Genomic DNA, 20,347 nt, shown 5'->3' on the forward strand with positions numbered 1-20,347 from the left:
AGACTGCTGAGTCCATACACACGCAGACTGCTGAGTCCATACACACACAGAGACTGCTGAGTCCATACACACACAGAGACTGCTGAGTCCATACACACACAGACTGCTGAGACCATACACACGCACACACATAGACAGCTGAGTCCTTACACACACACAGACTGCTGAGTCAATACACACACAGACACACAGACTGCTAAGTCCATACACACAGACACACAGACTGATGAGTCCATACACACACACACACAAGCTTCCTCACTAGCAGGCAGACAGACAGACACACACATACACACACACACACACACCTGAGCATATTAAGCCTGTCACTGGAGGCTGTTGCTGGGGGTCAGACAGCCATCTTCTTGCCTTTCCAGCAGTAGCGAGGTCTGCTGCTTAACGGCGGGGGTGGGTCTTATGTGTGGGAGGTGGGGCTTTGTTTGGGGGCGGGGCCTCCTCTGTCCTGCATTCCCTCGGGCTGTAACACACTGTTACAGTCCAGGGAATATAATTTAAGCACATGGCCAGCAAGTTGCCGGCATTTGGGAGGGCACAAGGGGGGGGCACAGCATGATGTAGGGGGGCCATGACCCCCTTTGCCCCCCCCTCCCTTAGCGATGCCACTGCAAGAGCAGAGAAGAGCGGTTAAACACAAACTGCTCCAAATTGCTCACTTCACTGGTGGTTGCCAGCTTTAAACGGTCGTAGTTTTAAAAGGATTTATAAATCCTACAGCAAAGAGCTTTATAGTGTGAGAATCACAAGACCCAACCCTACATTTTGATGCATAGTATGTCTCTGAAATATTAAAAATGAAGGCACAGTCGCAGTTTAGAAATTGCCCTTCAAATTTGAGGTGGCTAGAGTGGAGTTTCAGTGAATGTCAATGGACGGCGTGAGTTGCAAACAAATGGTCATATTGTGAAAACTATCAGTACTTTCTTTTGTGCCAGCAGGGATAGCTGAACATTTTGATATCAGATTTGTGTAGGTGGGCTTGAAAATGAGGGAGTGGTAGCAGTTTAGAAATCATGTCCTGATTTTTCAGCTCCCACTCTAGCTTTTGTCAGCTCCCACTCTAGTTTTGAACATTCCGCCATTCATTCCTATGGGACCAATTTCGTCACAAAAGCGACAATATTTCGTGAACCATTCGGCAAAACGTTCCACAAAGTAATAGCACGCTGATCAAGCCGCACGTTTCGGTATATTACTGTCTATGTAGTGTAAAACTGTGGGAGGAGTTAGGGTGGTAAATTTGGCTATAATAATAAGAATAATATATATGTGAGATAATAGTAAGTGCTCTTGCCATGCAAGAACACTTAACAATAAACCATGAATTACAAAAACGAATTTTTTTAAAGTCAATTTTTCTCACATACTATAAATATCAAAGTGTAACATACCTCTTTTTGTTGAACAAGATATGCATCAATAAAACTCCTCTGATCATTTGCATCTAATTCTTTCACATGCTCGATAAATGTCTTCCTTATAAAAGCATGTATCTCTTCTATGTTCTTCACAAGGGTTTTATGACTTCCAGGAAATAGATTAAAAAAACTGGGAGACAAATTATACATCTGGAGAAGGAAAACAATATATTTAAAAATATCTATCTTTCTCTGTCTGTCTGTCTGTATATTTTTCTACAACCAATATATCCTTGGTAATTTATATTATTTATAACTTACCCATTTACATATGGAAACACTGCCTTTACCAGAGATGTGCCAAACTATTATATGTATAGTCAATGTACTATAAATAAATGGAAGGGAAAATTCCAGAACAAGGCACTTGCCCCATCTTGTGGACACCTATGACTCTCTGGTAATCACTATTGCTCTTTTTGTGATATTTATACCAGGTCTTCCAAATCTGCAGATTTTGGCTGGTCAGTCCCTATTTCAGGGTCCTGTCCCACCATCTGGGTTTGTTCCCTTGTGTCCTGCAAATTACTAATTATGTATCATTAGATGTTAGGAGCACTGCAACTGCATGAATTGCATAGTCCTCCCTTACTGACACTGGTCTGCATAATTAACAGTCAACCTGGTGTACATTCATGCCTATTCTTTGGATGGACTTCCCTCATTTACAGGATATCAATGTTAGAGGATATGTTATAGTACAAATAACTAAACAAGAAAAGAACCTCTCTTAAATCTAAGCACATACATATACTATTGTACAGGATGAATTAGGTTTATCAACACTACAAAAAACACTGTTAAAAAGCATTGTAATAAACTGCACTGTCTTTAATTTTGGGCCCCTCTATTGCAAGGATGGAAAAAAGCAGATCTCAATCTGTTGTACAAGTACCACAATACTTTGTCAGCTGGGGATCTACTATTTGCTCATCATTACAAGTTTGTATTTAGCACGGAGCAGTATTTGTATGTTTGCATTTAAGCATTTTTTTGTATTGAGTACCGTGTTTCTCTGAAAATAAGACCGGGTCTTATATTAATTTTAATCACAAAAAACACACTAGGGCTTATTTTCAGGGTAGGGCTTAGAGCCAGTCTGTCAGCCGGTGTCCGCGCTGTGTAACCCCCCCAGAGACCCTCACCTCCCCCTCCCTGTAATATTCTCCCCTCCCTCCCTCCCTGTAATACTCTCCCTCCTCCCTCCCTGTAATACTCCTCCCTCCCTGTAATACTCCCCCCTCCCTCCCTCCCTCCCTGTAATACTCCCCCCTCCCTCCCTCCCTCCCTGTAATACTCCCCCCTCCCTCCCTCCCTCCCTGTAATACTCCCCCCTCCCTCCCTCCCTCCCTCCCTGTAATACTCCCCCCTCCCTCCCTCCCTCCCTCCCTGTAATACTCCCCCCTCCCTCCCTGTAATACTCCCCCCTCCCTCCCTCCCTCCCTGTAATACTCCCCCCTCCCTCCCTCCCTCCCTGTAATACTCCCCCCTCCCTCCCTGTAATACTCCCCCCTCCCACCCTGTAATACCCTCCTCGTCCCTCCCCCCTCCCCGTCCCACCCCCTCCAATCTTCTCCTCACATCCCCTGTAGCGTGGCTGAGCTCCTCTCCGGTCTGCGAACCGGCCGGACTGACAGGAAGTGCACACTCAGTGTGCACTTCCTGTCAGTCCGGGCAGGTCGCGGACCGGAGAGGAGCTCGGCCACGCTACAGGGAAGGGGAGGTGAGGCAGTGCGGCAGCCGTCTGAGCGCTTTCTATAGAGCGCTCAGGCGGCTGAGGCATTTAAAGGGCCGGCAGGCGCCGGCCCTCCCTAGGTCTTATTTTCGGGGTAGGGCTTATATTGCAGCCCACCCCGAAAATTCAGCTAAGGCTTATTTTCGGGGTAGGGCGTATTTTCGGGGAAACACGGTATGTGTGTGTGATTGTAGGTGTGTATTTGTGTGTAGTGTGTGTTTTTATGTATTGTTGCCAATTGAAAGTAGTAGCTTACTTGTGTGTAGTGTTTTCCTTTGAATGTAGAGGTGTGTTTTTAGTGTTAATGTTTGAATGCAGGGTTGCATTTGTGCGTTGTGTTGGATTTGGAATGTTGAGATGTATGCACATATACATATACACTGCAACACATCTGGATACACACACTGACACATATATCCACTGACACATGCAGATACAGACACACACAAATACATACAAGTACACAGACACACATTCAGGCACACACTAATACACATACAGATACACAGGAGCTGACATTTTTTTTTTATTACTCTTTATTTTTTGTTTGTGCATGAAAGTACAATCTGGCCAGCTGCGCCCCAATAGCTACAGCCAGCCGTTCATTAAACATAGGATGATATGGTATAACAAATACAGTGCATTACGTAAAGTATTATAAAAATTAACAAGATTAACATCATATACAAGTAGTGTGAACAGATTATGATGTGAAGTCTAGTTTTTCCATTCTTGTTGTGGCAATATTGTCTTATTGGGGAGTTGCAGGTATAAGACCTATCAGGCTAATGAGGGCCATCTATTCGACATGACTAGGTACATTTATGATACTAGGTACATTTATGATGCTGGAAGGAGTTGTTTTGCCTTAACTCAAGTCCGTAAGATGTAAAATATATCATGTATGACCTACAATCTGGCGCCCTGTCTAAGTTGCAAGAGTCACTCAAATATATTGAACCTGCGTGCAGAGCACATCACGAATACGGTGGGACTGTTCCCCCGAGTGACCCGCGGAGGTGACTGATTTATGCATATTTCCCCAGGTGCGTCAAATACTGAAGGGGGCAAAAAAGGGTATGCGTTCAAGACTAGGTAAAAGTAACAGCCGCCATTGCGCGCCAAAGGGATTACAGAAAATCAAAACATGGCAGGAGTTTTGGTGACCGCCATGCCGTAGCATGAATTGCCAGTCTACCAGGCTGTCAAAACCGCACCACAATTATAAACTTATGGAGAACAGTATAAGTTATAAAATATTATAGAATGGCCACTCAGGTCCCTCCAGATTTGCTATATGATGAGGTGCATCACATTACACTAGTTAGGAACCTAGTTCCATCGAAGGTACTTTACTATGCGATCGGAGCAGCTGGTCATGTAGGGAAGTATTTATTGCATGCGCATCATTTGAGTTAGTTTCCACTAAATAAGCATAAGCACAATTTTAAGGAAATCTTGCACTCTACAAAACAATATGCCTAATACCAGTCAAGTGGATATATATCACATACATTTTCTAAGATCAGGATTACTAGATGCCCAGCGATTTCACTTTGCTAGGTTGGCAGGTGATCGGAAGGTAAAGATTAAACAGATACTACTGCTATTCATAACAGGTTAAGTAACAAGCTCCCTGGTTCATTTTTTAGTGAGTTCTCACTGTGGGGTACTAAAGGAGTCAGGAGTGGACCCCTGAGTACGTGACACAAAGGCTTAGGTGGGCATAAAGAGGTCATAAAGCCATCCAGCCAGTAGGTTCTCCTTCCAAATCTTGGAGGTAGTCATTTGTTTTAGAAAAAATGACGGCCTCTGAGGAATCCTCCGTGTGCAGACGTAGGGGGTGGGTGCACGCTTCTAAGAGCGTGGAGACATCGTCTTTCCACAACCTAATGGCTATTCTATCAAGATTTATGTTCAACCAGGGAGCCACAAAAACAGTGAGCTGCTTCCCATTCTTTATCGAAAAATTGAGAATATTATACAATTTAGAGGGCGACTGGTGTAAAAAAAAAAAAAAAAAAAAAGATAAATAAGAGATATAATAACATAAAAGTAAAAGTATATGAGTGTGGCGATGTGGACTGTTCACTGCTGTAGGGAAAGTCTTGGTGTAGTCGTGGTGTGTGATTAAGGTTAAGTCCTGGACAGGGGGTCAGTGTGGGCGTCCGTGGATCCCCTGGGGTAGTTAAAGTCTCGCTTACCGCCCATTACTCCGATCTGTGGTGGGTGCAGGGCTCTGTTCTTTTGCTGCGTGTGGTCGGCCTCTGTGGTCTGTTTCCGGGCCCGGCTGGGTCCCTCTGGCGTGATGCTGGCGTTTTCCCTCCCTGTAGCGGGGGATTGCATCTGCAGGTGTAGCGCCCTCAGGAATTTCGCAGGGTCCTCATGTGCCGATAAAGTGAGCACCGCTTCTCCCTGTTGCACTATGAGGGTGCCCGATGCGCCCCACCTGTACCTTATCCCCTTGTCACGGCGTTCCCGTGTCACGGGCATGAACCTCCGCCTCTCCAGGAGCACCGTAAAAGGCAGGTCGTTATAGATCTGGACGGGGTTGCCTTTCACCAAGGTTGTAGGGTTGTTTCTGGAGCGGGCTAGGATTGCACTTTTCACGGAGATATCCCACGTTACTGCTATGATGTCCCTTGAGGCGTCTGCCGGTGCCGTCGGGGCCTTTCTAATTCGGAATGCCGCCGTAATAGGTGAGGCTCCTGTTGTGGGACGCACTCCTAATATTTCTGCGACCGTGTTGGCAAAACCCAGTACCTCCTCCACACCTCCACATTTGAGAAAGCTTCGGCGAAACGCGTCAAGTGAGGAAGAATTTTGGACTTGTATACAGGACTGGTTTTATAGTGTATTATTCACTTTTTATTTATTGTATTAAAGTATATATAATTTTTAAACCATCCAGTCATTTTTTTTTTTTGTCCTCCTTCCTATTTAATACTGCTTTGCTGCTATACCTGGGTCCACTATATCCCGAGGTGGGGATTATTCCACCTGAAATTCTCCAAACTAGAGCAGGTCGTTGCTGTAGTATATGTAAGTAGGATCATCTACTCTTACTACAATATTTTATATTTACGTACTATACCATGTGGCGTATTCTACTCTTGTTTTTCATATAACGAATACTTACACCTATAAACTCACCAATGATCTGGAACCTCAAGAAATCCATAGACGAGGATTATTCCGTCCAAGCTCTTAACACCGAGCTGATATAGCTCCTCAAAGTGTGAGTGTGAATATAACACCTTTGTTCTTGTGGAATTATATCGTTCATACATACTGTACCATTATTTGTATCTTTGTTTCTCCTTTTTTTTTAAGTTACTCCGCTGGTCAGTATTTCTACTAAACGTATGTACAATTTCTGATCTTTAGCGCTGTTCACCTTTCTATTTTATCTGTCCATTTATCACAAGGTAGAGGGAACACCTTGTTGGTGAACTGCTGCTCACCCTTGAGAAGAGAGCGCTTATTACCCTTTTGCATTGCAAACATGTGAGAGGCCTACTAAAGGCCTATACACCGGACATACCGAAAGAGATGTTACTCCTGGACCGAGTACACAGAATCCCAAAACCACGGCACCTGCCATACACCATACCAAGGGATGTACTCACAAGAGTACATTACTTTCATATTAAAGAGTTAATTTCACGCATGAGCAGGAACAAATCTACACCACATCCAGATTATCCCATGGTGAAGCTGTTTGCCGACCTATCTGCTACAACTCTGAAAAGAAGAAAAGATCTTTTGCATATTGCTGATAGTTTGCGGGCAAATGGTATGCGATTTAATTGGGGATACCCCACAAAAATGATTATTTCGAGAGAAGGAAAACTGCACACAATCTCCTCACCAGAAGAAGGAACAAAGTTGCTGCAAACATGGGGCATAGCAGGCAATGTGGCGGAGAAAACAACAGCATCTTCCCGTAGGCTGCAAGTGGAATGGTACACAATACCTGCAAGGCGAAATGATCACAATCATTGATAAGTGAAGTAGGCGACCCGAATGACAAGCGATAGCAAGCTACACAGGCATACGACATGCCTCAAACCTCTGGAGAGAGGCTTTGATGAAACGACCATCTAATACCCGAACCAAGACAACGAACACAGCAGGCAAGGACAACTGACACTCGAGACACGAGGGACATGTGTATTAAGAACATTTCAAGATCATCAACAACTAACGAAGACTACGCTGTTTTCTCCCAAGAACACAGCGAATATTGATATGGAACTGACCAAAAGAATGAAGATGCACACTGAACAAATCAGAAACAGGGACATTGACTGCTTAGAGGCTCAGGTATCGCACTAGCACACATCTAGACGTACACCCATCAAATACCCTATACTATATATATATATATATATATATAAAGTAATCTAAATATAAATTTTCTAACCCCACACATATACACATATACGGGAAATTAGGGATGCCCCAGACACAAAGGGGAGTTGACACACAGGAGCTAAGATGGAAGTCCGTCCAGAGAGGAGAGGTCACTAACAAATTATCCTCTGAATGGCAAGGTAGGGAATATTATGACATAAAACCCCAGAGAAATTAGCATAACCGCATCAGGCACCACACAATGAACCAGAGATCTCAGATACCAGAAAGGGCAATGTAGATAAATGGTCAGCACCGGTCAGATGAAAACGGGCTACCTAACCCACACAGCTACTAAGATGATGCATAGCCAGGTGACATCAGATGATTAGGACAAAAGTAACAAGGTACATACATAAGCGGTAACATGAGAAACTTAAGAATATATATATATATATTAATCCATGTATGCTGTCATATTAACAGAGAATAGGATCGAAATCTATGTGTGGGCTGTCGGAGCTATGATAAATAGTTCTGACAACTATAGGTCATGGAAATACATATGTTCGCTAAAATGTTAAAGGTTATGATTGTAAAATGTTAAATATTATGATTGTACTATTATACTATAATCATCTCAAGAGGAGATGTAAATTAGAGGTCTCAGGTCACAACATGTCCACTGGTTATCTCTCAGAGACCATAGTATGACATGCATGGGTCACTACTCACATCACCAGGTCCTAAAATACATAAATACAACATTGAGGCCGTTAGCCACCCGAACAGATGTCTCGATATCTACCCCCCATGGCACCGCAGCTAGGCGCCATGACCCCAAAAGGGGTAAGTTGTAAAGATCCAAGTTATATCCCCTCCGGTCGTCCGCTGTTTTCATATACCCTCCAACTTCCCGGCACACACATTGCTCCTAACTTTGGAGCGCTATGTAACAAAAACTTAAGAACACCATCTCAGACACATTTATGGGATGATAATTTAAAGAAGATAACATTCCAGAGAAACACAGTAAAAGGATGTAGTCAAATTAAGAACCTCATAGGCGCTACTTTACTACTAACAAATGAGTATGAACATACAATCTCATAATGTAAGGGGACTTAACACCCCGCACAAAAGAAGAGTACTTCTGGAGGCCGCGAAATGAGCACACATTGATGTAATGTGCATACAGGAGACACACTTCAAACACAACAACATCCCAGATTTTGGCACCAAAGATTTTCCCACTCAATATCACGCGACCCACTCCTCCAAATCTAGGGGAGTATCTTTCCTCTTCCACAAATCCCTCACGTTTGAATTATTGCAAGTTAAAAAAGATCCACAAGGATGCTATCTCATAATTTACTGCAGTTTTAATTCAGTTAAATACACACTAGTGGGGATTTATAGCCCAAATGTGAATCAGAGGAACTTTCTACCTAAAGTCCTCAATAAAATCCCATCCACACAAAACACATCAATGATACTATGTGGAGATGTGAATCATGTATTGCACCCAGTAGCAGACATATCACTCGCCCATGGAACTCCCGGGACAAAACTCCTTACACAGCAATGCAAAACACTAAATAAGCTACTATTAGAACACAATCTATATGATTTGTGGAGGATACACCACCCAACTGAAAAGGGATACACATACTTTTCACAAGCCCATAAATCCTACTCCAGAATAGACTTGATCCTAGTCACTACCGACATTCTACAAAGAGCAACAAATAGTGAAATTGGGGATATTGTGTGGTCTGACCACGCCCCAATGTCTGTATCACTACAGGCCAAATTTGACCATAGAGGAAAAGCCCCATGGAGATTAGATGATACTTTGACCAACCATCAGGACTTCTGCACACAACTAAACCGTGACATAAGTGAATACTTCAATAACAATACACTACCTGAATTAACACCCACAACGACATGGCAAGCTCATAAAGCAGTAGTTAGAGGAATTTTCATTAGTAGGGCATCCTACCTTAAAAAAAATTAGAGAACAAAAATATCTTGAATTACTGAAAAAACTAAGATCTACAAAGCGCCCAACACTCCAACCCTAAAAACAGAACAAGCGAGGGAAATAGTCCAAACCACAAAACAAATCAACGAGATACTATTAGAAAAAACAACACACACACTTCAAAAACTAAAAATATGCAATTATACGCAAGGCAATAAGGCCGGAAAGGCTTTGGCATCTCTCCTGAGGCATAAACAAGCCCAATCAAAAATCCCTACCTGCATAATCGTATAGGGGGAAAAAATATATGACCCACAGGAAATCCTTGCAGAGATGGCTAACTTTTATAACTCCCTATACAACATACCGCAGGACTCCCAGACACACCAGCCATCCACGCAGGAAATCCAAGGCTTCTTATCAAAAATATCCCTACCTAGCCTAAGAGAGGTTCAAAAAAGGGAACTCAGTGACCCCATCACCCTGCCTGAAATTCTACAAGTAATAAAATCACTGCCTCACGGCAAATCGCCAGGCCCAGATGGTCTAACTAACTCTTACTATAAAACATTTAGCCACATCATAGGACCACATCTAGTGGACACATTTAACCATATAGTACCTACAGGAACTATGCCGCAAGACATGCTGATGACACATATAGTTATGTTGCCAAAGCCTGGCAAACCACCAAATAAACCACAAAATCTACAGCCCATATCCCTGTTAAATACAGACACCAAAATATTGGCCAAACTATATGCCACACGAATCACAGACATAATACCCACAATAATCAAACAAGACCAAGTGGGCTTTGTAAGAGGCAGACAGGGGGCAGAAGGTACAATAAATTTATATAACCTACTATACACAAAGCAACAACAAGGGGAGCAGTGTATTCCTGTCGTTAGACGCGGAAAAAAGCATTTGACAGGCTGATCTGGTGCTTTCTAAGAGAAACACTGCAGAAATTTAACTTCCCACAACAATTTTTAAAATTGATAGCGGCACTGTATTCCAAACCCTCGGCTAGAGTAACAAATAGCGGATTTGTATCACCGCCCTTTAATATTACTAACGGAACCAGGCAAGGATGCCCACTGACGCCACTCCTTTATATCCTAGCCCTGGAGCCACTGTTGCAGGCCATCAGGGACGAAACACTAATCACAGGCATCACAAGAGGGGGGGAGGGAATACAAAGTAACAGCATTTGCTGACTATGTAATGTTATCATTAACTAACCTGATAACTTCCATCTCAACCTTTAATAATATCCTAATGAAATACAGCGCTTGCTCATATTACAAGTTAAATGTGACTAAAACACAAGCAATGTGCCTACATACAACACCAGAAGCAGCTAAAACACAACAACAAACCAGCACCTTTGAGTGGAGACAAGACCACCTTACATTCTTGGGCATCAAATTCACGACCCATGCACACAAACTGCTCAAAGCCAACTACACCACACTATTAAAAATCAACTCACAAGCTGGAAAAATAAATACATCTCATGGACTGGCAGAGTGGCTGCTGTGAAAATGATGATTCTCCGCAAACTCCAATATTTATTCTGCACCCTACCCATACAATTACCCACAGCATACATTAGTGACGCACAGAAAACACTTAACTCCTTTGTATGGGCCCATAAATGACCTAGAGTCGCGGCAAATATACTTTATCTAACACATACAAAAGGAGGTATGGGACTTCCAAACCTAGATCTATACTATAAAACGGCAATTGTAAGCACATTAGTAGCAGCGTTTCACTCACACGCCACGCCCCCAGCGTGGGTACACCTAGAAGCGTCGAAACACAGAGGGCTATAAAATTACGACAATAGCAGGAATAACCAAAATACATAGAAGAAGATTCCATAATATCCTTCCCATAACTTCCTTGACCCTGAAAGAATGGGATAAATACACAAAATTCCTCAACTTTAATAAAGACCTACTTCCAATAATGCTACTACGTTCTTTCGAAATCCTGATCCCACAACTAAATATTCGACGATGGGCCAACTTAGGCCTAACACATACACACCAGCTCATACACAAAGATGAATACATTACCTTTACCTCACTACAAAAGGAGTATAAATTTCCACCCACGGCTGAATTTGCATATAGACGGATAATTTCATGGATCAAAAGACATAGTGGGCCAACACACAAAGCAACTACAAAAGGGAATATGATAGCATTGGGACAACTATGTAAAAAGGCTAAAAAAACGCCTGGCATACTTTCCAAAATATACAGCAGTTATTTACCCATAAAAGAAATACGAGATATGACTTTCGTAAAAAAGTGGGAAAAATATATAGGAAGGCAATTACCAGAAGAAGAATGGCAAACAAACTTTGTAGCCCACAAACACTTAACACTATGCACATCCCAGATAGAAATGTCTAGAAAAATGCTTTACAGATGGCATATGGTGCCCACCAGGTTGAAACACATTGACCCGACGCAAACAGGAGCTTGTTGGCAATGTGGTCACGACACAGGTGATGTTCTACATATCTGGTGGACATGCCAAGTCATCACCAAATTGTGGGAAGATACAAAGTCCCTTATACAGAAAATAGGGAATATAGACATACCATTGAACCCAGAGGTATTTCTTCTGCAACACATACCACAGAACTTACCTAGATCCCAAAAATATCGCATTTTCCACATCACCATAGCAGTCATTACAGCCATAGCCAAGGCATGGCTACAAAAAGACCCACCAATATTAGACACAATTATACCACAACTAGATACCACCAAACTCTATGTAGGCTCCACCAGAGCATATAGAGCGCCACAAAATTTTTGGGTGTGGGACGCATATAGATATCCCACGAAATGAAACACACAGAAATTGAAAGACGCAATAAGGACGAGAGCCGCAGAAAAGACATAGGAGACCAGGCCTGTTATAAAACCAAACCAGCCTGCAAGAAAGCATAAACAGCAATCATACATACTCTAAACACAAGATCATCCAAAGCTTAAACAAAAAATACCGGGAAACTGTTACCCCTCCCTCTCCCATTCTCCCACCCCACCTAGCACCACCCCTCCCCCAAAGTTTTACGTTTTTTTACGGTTTTGTACATATAAGGTAAAAACGGGTGCGGACAGACGGACAGACATAAGCAAGATTATCTAGGTGCATCAACAATGCCCCAGGTCAATGAACAATATACACACAACAGGCAAAGACACAATAGAACAATATACTAAGAAAGGAATGTCCACTAAAGTTACAATTTACATACATATCACGGGATTCCATTTGTATGGAGATATGGCTCAGTAATGCAATACAAACACTACTACGATTGGTGATAACACGTTACTATGCCTAGACCAACATTTAAGGTAAAAGGTTGCTCCGCACAATTTATGTACCCTGTGTACTTGGAAAAAATTGTAAATGCTGTGACGAGTGTAGAAACTAGGAAAACTAACTGCTTGTTTGTATAATAGAAACCACGGGCAATGTGGAGTGAAATGGAAATTGTATATGCCAACAATGTATGTCTGATGTTTGTACCTTATAAACTGCAATAAAAAAAAAAAAAAAAATTGGATACAGGGTGAAGAAATTACAGTATTGTCTTCATCATTCTCTGAATTGTTACGCTTTTCCAGTGTCTGGCTATAGTTATTTTAGCAGCAAGGAGTATATGAATAATCATTATTATGGACTCCACATGCTGCCAGTACACTTTTAATTTTAGACAATCCCTGTTTGTTTGTTTTTTTGCATTTTATTACGGTTTGTACAGTAGTACACTCCTTTATCATTGTATGATTGTAACATGAGCAAAAATAAACAAATAGGGTATGCATACATGGTAGTACAGGCTTGGCGCAGGACGCAGTGGAAAATGGTATATGCAACCGTGGAACTCCATACATCTAGTAAATGGTGTTGCATCTTAGGGTAGCATATACACAAGGTCACTGTCGACTATGTAATGTGGGGATATCCCGAGGTGCAGCTTACCTAAAGTCGCATTGGGGTCTCGTGGTCACTGGGTCAGTCATCGTGTCTGTGGGGCCCCTCTAGAGTGACCCATAGCTCGTTGTCTCTGTCTCTGGTGCTACTGTTATGTCGTCATGTCAGCTGACCCCCCCCCCCCCTGTCGTAGTCATAGATAGTGTTTGTGCATGGGCACATTGGTCTGTGGGTTTAGGGCACAGGCAGTGGATTACCCCATCTCTGTCATGTAGTCCCATTGCTGGAACTATGTCCCATTTGGTCGGATATCCCAACCTTACCCGCTTAGAATTTGTCCCCCAGCCTGAGGTGTAGACACTAGCCTCAGATTATCTCCCCCTATAAGGGCAATGATGTAGAGTCATCTATTGCTGTCAACTGTATGCCGTCAAACAATCCCTGCTGCCTCATATGTAGATGCTGTATTCTTACGTTCACTAGGACTCAGATATAGGTCCCCCAAGTCCTACATACATATCTTTTCATACCAGTGTAGTAAGCTTTGGTGTCTTTTGTTGGAGATACTTCCACATACTGGCTCTTTTTAAACTAGGATTCGTAACATGAGATGAAGAACCAGTAACCTGAAGCAACGTAAAATGAACATAGTGAATCTCCAGCTGGAGCTGATCTTAGACCTGTTGGTCGCAGTCTTATTGGTCATCAGGTTACAGTTCCTTTGTCCCGAGCTTCTGTTCCTTCTTTTTACCCAGCTGGCAGCTGCAGTTGTCACAGGAATGCCTCTTTGTCCCCGGAGGATGTCAGGGTCAGGTTGGTGTCTCCATGTGTGACAATCAGCGAGCTGTCTCCTTCCTCAGTCATCCAGCTATTGGGTTTAGGAGCCTTTTTTCCAGCAGTGCAGGGAATGGTAGGTTGCTAAACACTGCTACTGTGCAGCCTTCAAATATGAACTTCCCTTTGTCTCTGGAGCGGGCCAGGACAGCAGTGCGAACCGCGACATCTCTGGTTACCACTATTGTGTCTCTTGGCGCTCCGGCTGGCGCTGTCGCTGCCTTGTGGATCCAGAATGCGCTGGAGATCATTGTGGGGTCAGCGCCCCCCTTGAGGCCCATGAAGGCGATTAGTCTCCGTATAAAGGGCATCAGCACCTCTTCCCTTATCTTTTCTGGGATGCCGCACATGCGGAGGTTCCGGCGCCTGTGGCGGGGGTCTATCGTTGAGACCATCCTGTTGAGTCTCTGTACTTGTTGGGCCAGGTTCTCCACTTGCCCTGTGGTGACCTGTAGCAGTGCATCCCGGGTGCTCTTCCTGGATTCCACCACCTGGACTTTCTGTCGGAGGGCTCCCATTTCCTCTTGCATCCCCCTTAGGTCGGCCTTCCACACGTCCCGTAGATTCACCAGGAGTCTTTTACCATCTCCTTTAGTGTCCGGGGAGGCATCCTCATCCGATTCTACCTCCTGGGAGTCCCCTCCCGGTCTCAGGGAGGTGAGTTCTTCCTCATCTTCATATGACTCCTCTGAGACTTTATCCTCCTTCCAAGGGTCCTGTGCCATCTTGGGAGGATCCGGCGGAGCAGGCCTCTCGAAGGAAAGCCTGATATCGGGCATTTTAGGACTTTCTCGGATAGGAAACTTGCGGTGTCTGCGCCCCATTTTGTCATCTGTTGGGGGTATCAATTGTGTGTCCCCCTGAAGCTCAAAAGGTGTTTAATCATCGAGTTTTAGAGTTTCTGGTGCAGAGCTCAATAGGGACACGTCCATACTGCTGCTCTGTCGGTCACGCCACCCATGATAACAGTTTTAATAAAGTCAACTTTTGGATTTAGAAATCTGTTTTAAAAAATTGTTTAAAGATTAGTAAATGTAAGTAATTATATTAAAGGGACACTATAGGGTCAGGAACACATACATGTATTTCTGACCCTATAATGTTGAAACCACCATTAAGCCCCCCCCCATGCCCTTCTTGCCACCCTAAATATAGCAAAATGTTACCTTTATTCCAGTTTGATGCTGCTGGCTCTGCCCCTGACCTGCCTGCTTGGCTGAAATCATCAGAAGTTGTGTTCTGAGCCAATCACAATACTTTAAAACTGTGCTTGTCAAGGAGGCAGATCAGGAGCAGAGCCGGCACAAGCCAAACACAGCTGGCAAGGTTTGGCTTTTCTGCTGGCTCTGCTCCTGATCTGCCTTCTTGCCAGTAAGCATCTTCTCATAGAGAGAGCATTAAATCAATGCATCTTTATATGGAAAGTCCAGAGGGTGGAGACACTGAATGGTAGTGCAGCACTGACCCAGAAAGCACCTCTAGCAGCCATCTGAGGAGTGATCAGTGGAGGTATCCCTAGGCTGTAAAGTAAACATTACCTTTTCTCGACCCCCTCCCCCCCGCCAAAAAAAAAACAAAATAAAAAAACTGTGTTTACTGCAAAAATGCTGAAAGGAATGATTATACTCCCCAGAACAAATACAATAAGCTTCAGTTGTTTTGGTGACTATATTATAGTGTCCCTTTAATATAGAAAGCTGCCACTTTTGCCCCGGCTAAGGAATATTTCTTAGACGATCACATAATTGTAGAGAAGAAGAGATGGTTAATTAGTAAATGGATATTTAACAAAACAAAACCAGTTTTATAAAAAGGGACATGATAGGTAGAATAATGCAAGTTTTGTGAAGTTAATCTCAAAGTCAAGAAATATTTATTAATATACAAGATTAATGAGTTAAGATGAGATGACTTAGAAACATAGAAACATAGAAACATAGAATGTGACGGCAGATAAGAACCATTCGGCCCATCTAGTCTGCCCAATTTTCTAAATACTTTCATTAGTCCCTGGCCTTATCTTATAGTTAGGAAAGCCTTATGCCTATCCCACACATGCTTAAACTCCTTTACTGTGTTAACCTCTACCACTTCAGCTGGAAGGCTATTCCATGCATCCGCTACCCTCTCAGTAAAGTAATACTTCCTGATATTATTTTTAAACCTTTGTCCCTCTAATTTTAGACTATGTCCTCTGGTTGTGGTAGTTTTTCTTCTTTTAAATATAGTCTCCTCCTTTACTGTGTTTACTGACTTAAAATCTGAACAGATCCCAATGGTTTGTCATTTTAATTTCCCAAAGTTATTTTTAAAATATCGGCACATTATAAAATCAGAATGTTATTTGGCACAATTTGTTGAAGAAAAGCCAAGTATTATTGTGACAAAACTTGTATATTTATTAGTTATAGTCTCAGCTGTATTGTATGCCCTATGAAAAAATCCAGAGGATTAAGGCAATTCAAACATGTGTTTACGGACAATAGGTCTGGTGCTGTATGCCTAACTTTTGTTTGAAGTGTTTGGTGATCTGGATGAGAGGGAGAACTAGCCTTTCCCTTGGAATTTACAATGGTATTGTGTCCTGCTATAAGAACACAGAACTCCTGGGGATAATTAGCTCAACCAAGTTTTCATTCTCCAGTCATAACTCTGGTTTCCCAACCCAGTTTGTATTCTAATTGGTGTAAATAATCTGTAAATACATTTCTGTAAACAAAAAAATCCAATTAATCCCCATCTATGTTGGAGGCCAGCTTGAGTAAGAGCCTGAAATAACAGAGTAGAGCCTTACACTGCTGCAGGGTGTTCCAGGACAGATCTTGAAAGAGAGTTAACTCCTGGGCCTCAAAGAGAATCTGTGGCATACTTCATGCCTGGTACATGATAGCTTTCTTTTCTATAAAGCTGAGCAGGCAGTATTTCAAATCTCTGGGGGAGAGGTATCGGGTGGCTTCCCACCTAAAGTTGGGTGAGACTATCAAATTATATTGGTATATCTAAGGGACACCCCAACATAGTGTTAAAGAGTAATGTCAGTGTGGAGACTAGGGCTTGATGTAGGATGTTCTTCAATCTTTCCCAATTCTCCAGGTTGCCCAAGCATGGCCAACTGTGTATCAGACTCTGCCAGGAAAGAGTCAGTGCTGGACAGCCAGGCCTGCACTTGGCTTTATTTCTCCTCCAGTAAGGCCACTCTCTCCCCAATCTGTAAAGTGGGATGTAGGATATTTGTGATTCTAGGTTTGCTTTTGTGGGAACAGTGCAATGTCTGATCAAAGAGCCTGCAGGTTATTGGCCATACATTATTAGATATCACACTCCAAGATATAGAGACAACACACAGGACTTGAGGCAGGCTCCTGATATATTTAATTTTGACTGGCTGTTATTCTCTTCCTTTGGAGGATCACAGAGGAGGACACATGATATACATGTAATACTGGAGTCACTAATTAATTCACACTGAGAGGGTAAATTTGCATGTATTTAGTGTGCTCTTTAACTTTTTTGTTTAGTGTGTTTTGTATTTTTAGGTGTGATTAATAGATAATCTCTTGAGTGGTTATATTTGCTTGTACGTATATGTTTATACTTATTGTGGGTGTATAAATTGGAAGTATAATTTTAAATTGTGAAGGTTATCCAGTTTACTACTAAAGACATTGTAACATACTACATTACCAAAACCATTGGTGATCCCACCAGCCTGACATTGTCATTTGTCAGACTCAAAAGTCTCATAAACATTGGATCTTCATACTCCATGCGATATCCAAGGGTTATTGACACGATTATGTTTGCAATCGCTGCATTTGTGACCACAGAGCAATCAAATGGCTTGCCTAAAAACAAGATATAGGTGTTAAGCATACTTTAGATAGCTTGGACTTGTGTTTGTGAATAGTCACCAGTCTGTATGAGCAGATGGTCATCTAATTTTTTTAGTTAACATTTTTCTCTAAATTCTCCTCTACATTTCAGCATAATGCTTACATACAGCAAGTACACCAAAATCATACATTTATAAAATGAAGGTACATAGAAAGCATAAGAGAAATACCATTCATTCGTCCCCATTCCTTAACTGTTATAAGAGGTAAGATTGCCTTTTTCAGGACAATTACAGACATCAAATTAGTGATATAGGATCCAGGCCAATAGATGTGATTCTCTTTAAGCCGGTATTTAAGGCTTAATTAACTAAATTTTGTTTTGTAAAGCAAGACTCTGACATTCCTGTTAACTGCAAACATATTTAAAGGGACACTACAGTCACCAGAACAACTACCGCTTAATCCCTTAAGGACGGAGGCAATTGTACACGTTCAAAACAAACCCTAGAGTTTAACTATATATGACTGTTTATCCATAATTTATCTCACTCATATTACTAAGTGCTCCCACCCTTAATATATATATATATATATATATATATATATATATATATATATATATATTTATATTAAGGGTGGGAATTTCAATATTTTATGGATTGTAGAAGATGCAAAAGTTGGTTGAGGTGTGCCGAAACCAACGAACGAGTAGGTCTGTAATAAAAGAGTGCCCACCAAGGTGAAATGTAATATATAGATGGGTGTAGGTGGGTGGGGTCAATCAGCTTGAACGGCAGAGGTGAGTAGGGGCTAGGGGTTTAAGTAGGGGCCTTAACTCCTCCCACAAATTCAGGCCTAATGGCCTTTTAACTTGTGCTCGGAATTTCAATCGGTTATGGATTGTAGAAGATGCAAAAGTTGGTTGAGTTGTGCCGAAACCAACGTACGAGTATAGAACATAGAAACATAGAACGTGACGGCAGATTAAAACCATTCAGCCCATCTGCCCAATTTTCTAAATACTTTCATTAGTCTCTAACCTTATCTTATAGTTAGGATAGCCTTAAGCCTATCCCACGCATACTTAAACTCCTTTACTGTGTTAACCTCTACCACTTCAGCTGGAAGGCTATTCCATGCATCCACTACCCTCTGAGTAAAGTAATACTTCCTGATATTTTTAAACCTTTGCCCCTCTAATTTAAGACTATGTCCTCTTGTTGTGGTAGTTTTTATTCTTTTATAAAGAGGGCAAAAGGAGGATACAAGTAACCACACTTTATTGCAAGTTTACAAAGCTAGACTTCTGAAAGCTTGACGTCGACGAAGCCCTCTCTCTGGTCGTGGTATGTAAGTATTGTAAATGGATGATTTCCAGCGGCCCAGTCACTTGATGATGTGTGTTTGAGCTTGATGTGGAAGAAGCTGCGCCTATACGGAAGGAGTAACCGGAGAAGGAAGCTGTGTTGTAGCCCAACCTTGACAGTAGAGTCCTAACGTGAGAAGTGAATTTCATGTGGTGAGCGGGTGCCCTTGGAGTAGCAATAGAGGAGTGTCTGGTGAATGTGTGTGGTAGGATACAAGAAATAAGTCAAGTACTTTGACTGGACACCAGGCATTCTCAATAGGAAAGAGAGGAATGATAGTGGGATGATTGGTGTGGTTAGTCTTAGTGGAAGGTAAATAAATGACATACAGTTGCAAGAAAAAGTATGTGAACCCTTTGGAATGATATGGATTTCTGCACAAATTGATCATAAAATGTGATCTGATCATCATCATCATCTAAGTCACAACAATAGACAACCACAGTCTGCTTAAACTAATAACACACAAAGAATGAAATGTTGCCATGTTTTTATTGAACACACCATGTAAACATTCACAGTGCAGGTAGAAAAAGTATGTGAACCCCTAGACTAATGGCATCTCCAAGAGCTAGTTGGAGTGAGATGTCAGCCAACTGGAGTCCAATCAATGAGATGAGATTGGAGGTGTAGGTTACAGCTGCCCTGCCCTATAAAAAACACACACCAGTTCTGCTTTTCACAAGAAGCATTGCCTGATGTGAATGATGCCTCGCACAAAAGAGCTCTCAGAAGACCTACGATTAAGAATTGTTGACTTGCATAAAGCTGGAAAGGGTTATAAACAGGCCCGGACTGGCCATCGGGCACACCGGGCAAAT

General features: G+C 42.3%; 1 protein-coding gene across 1 annotated transcript in view; it reads right to left on the minus strand.

Annotated features, from left to right (window-relative positions):
* The window catches only part of LOC134586132 (uncharacterized), a 153,579-nt gene that overhangs the window by 40,187 nt on the left and 93,045 nt on the right, over positions 1-20,347 (minus strand). The window contains exons 13-14 of the mRNA XM_063441641.1: positions 18,008-18,168; positions 1,410-1,586 (exon numbers count right to left, since the gene is read on the minus strand). Coding sequence (XP_063297711.1) covers positions 1,410-1,586; positions 18,008-18,168 — 338 coding nt within the window. The remainder of the gene's footprint in view (positions 1-1,409; positions 1,587-18,007; positions 18,169-20,347) is intronic.

The sequence above is a fragment of the Pelobates fuscus genome, chromosome 2 (genome assembly GCF_036172605.1).
Source record: "Pelobates fuscus isolate aPelFus1 chromosome 2, aPelFus1.pri, whole genome shotgun sequence".
Classification (NCBI taxonomy): Eukaryota; Metazoa; Chordata; class Amphibia; order Anura; family Pelobatidae; genus Pelobates; species Pelobates fuscus.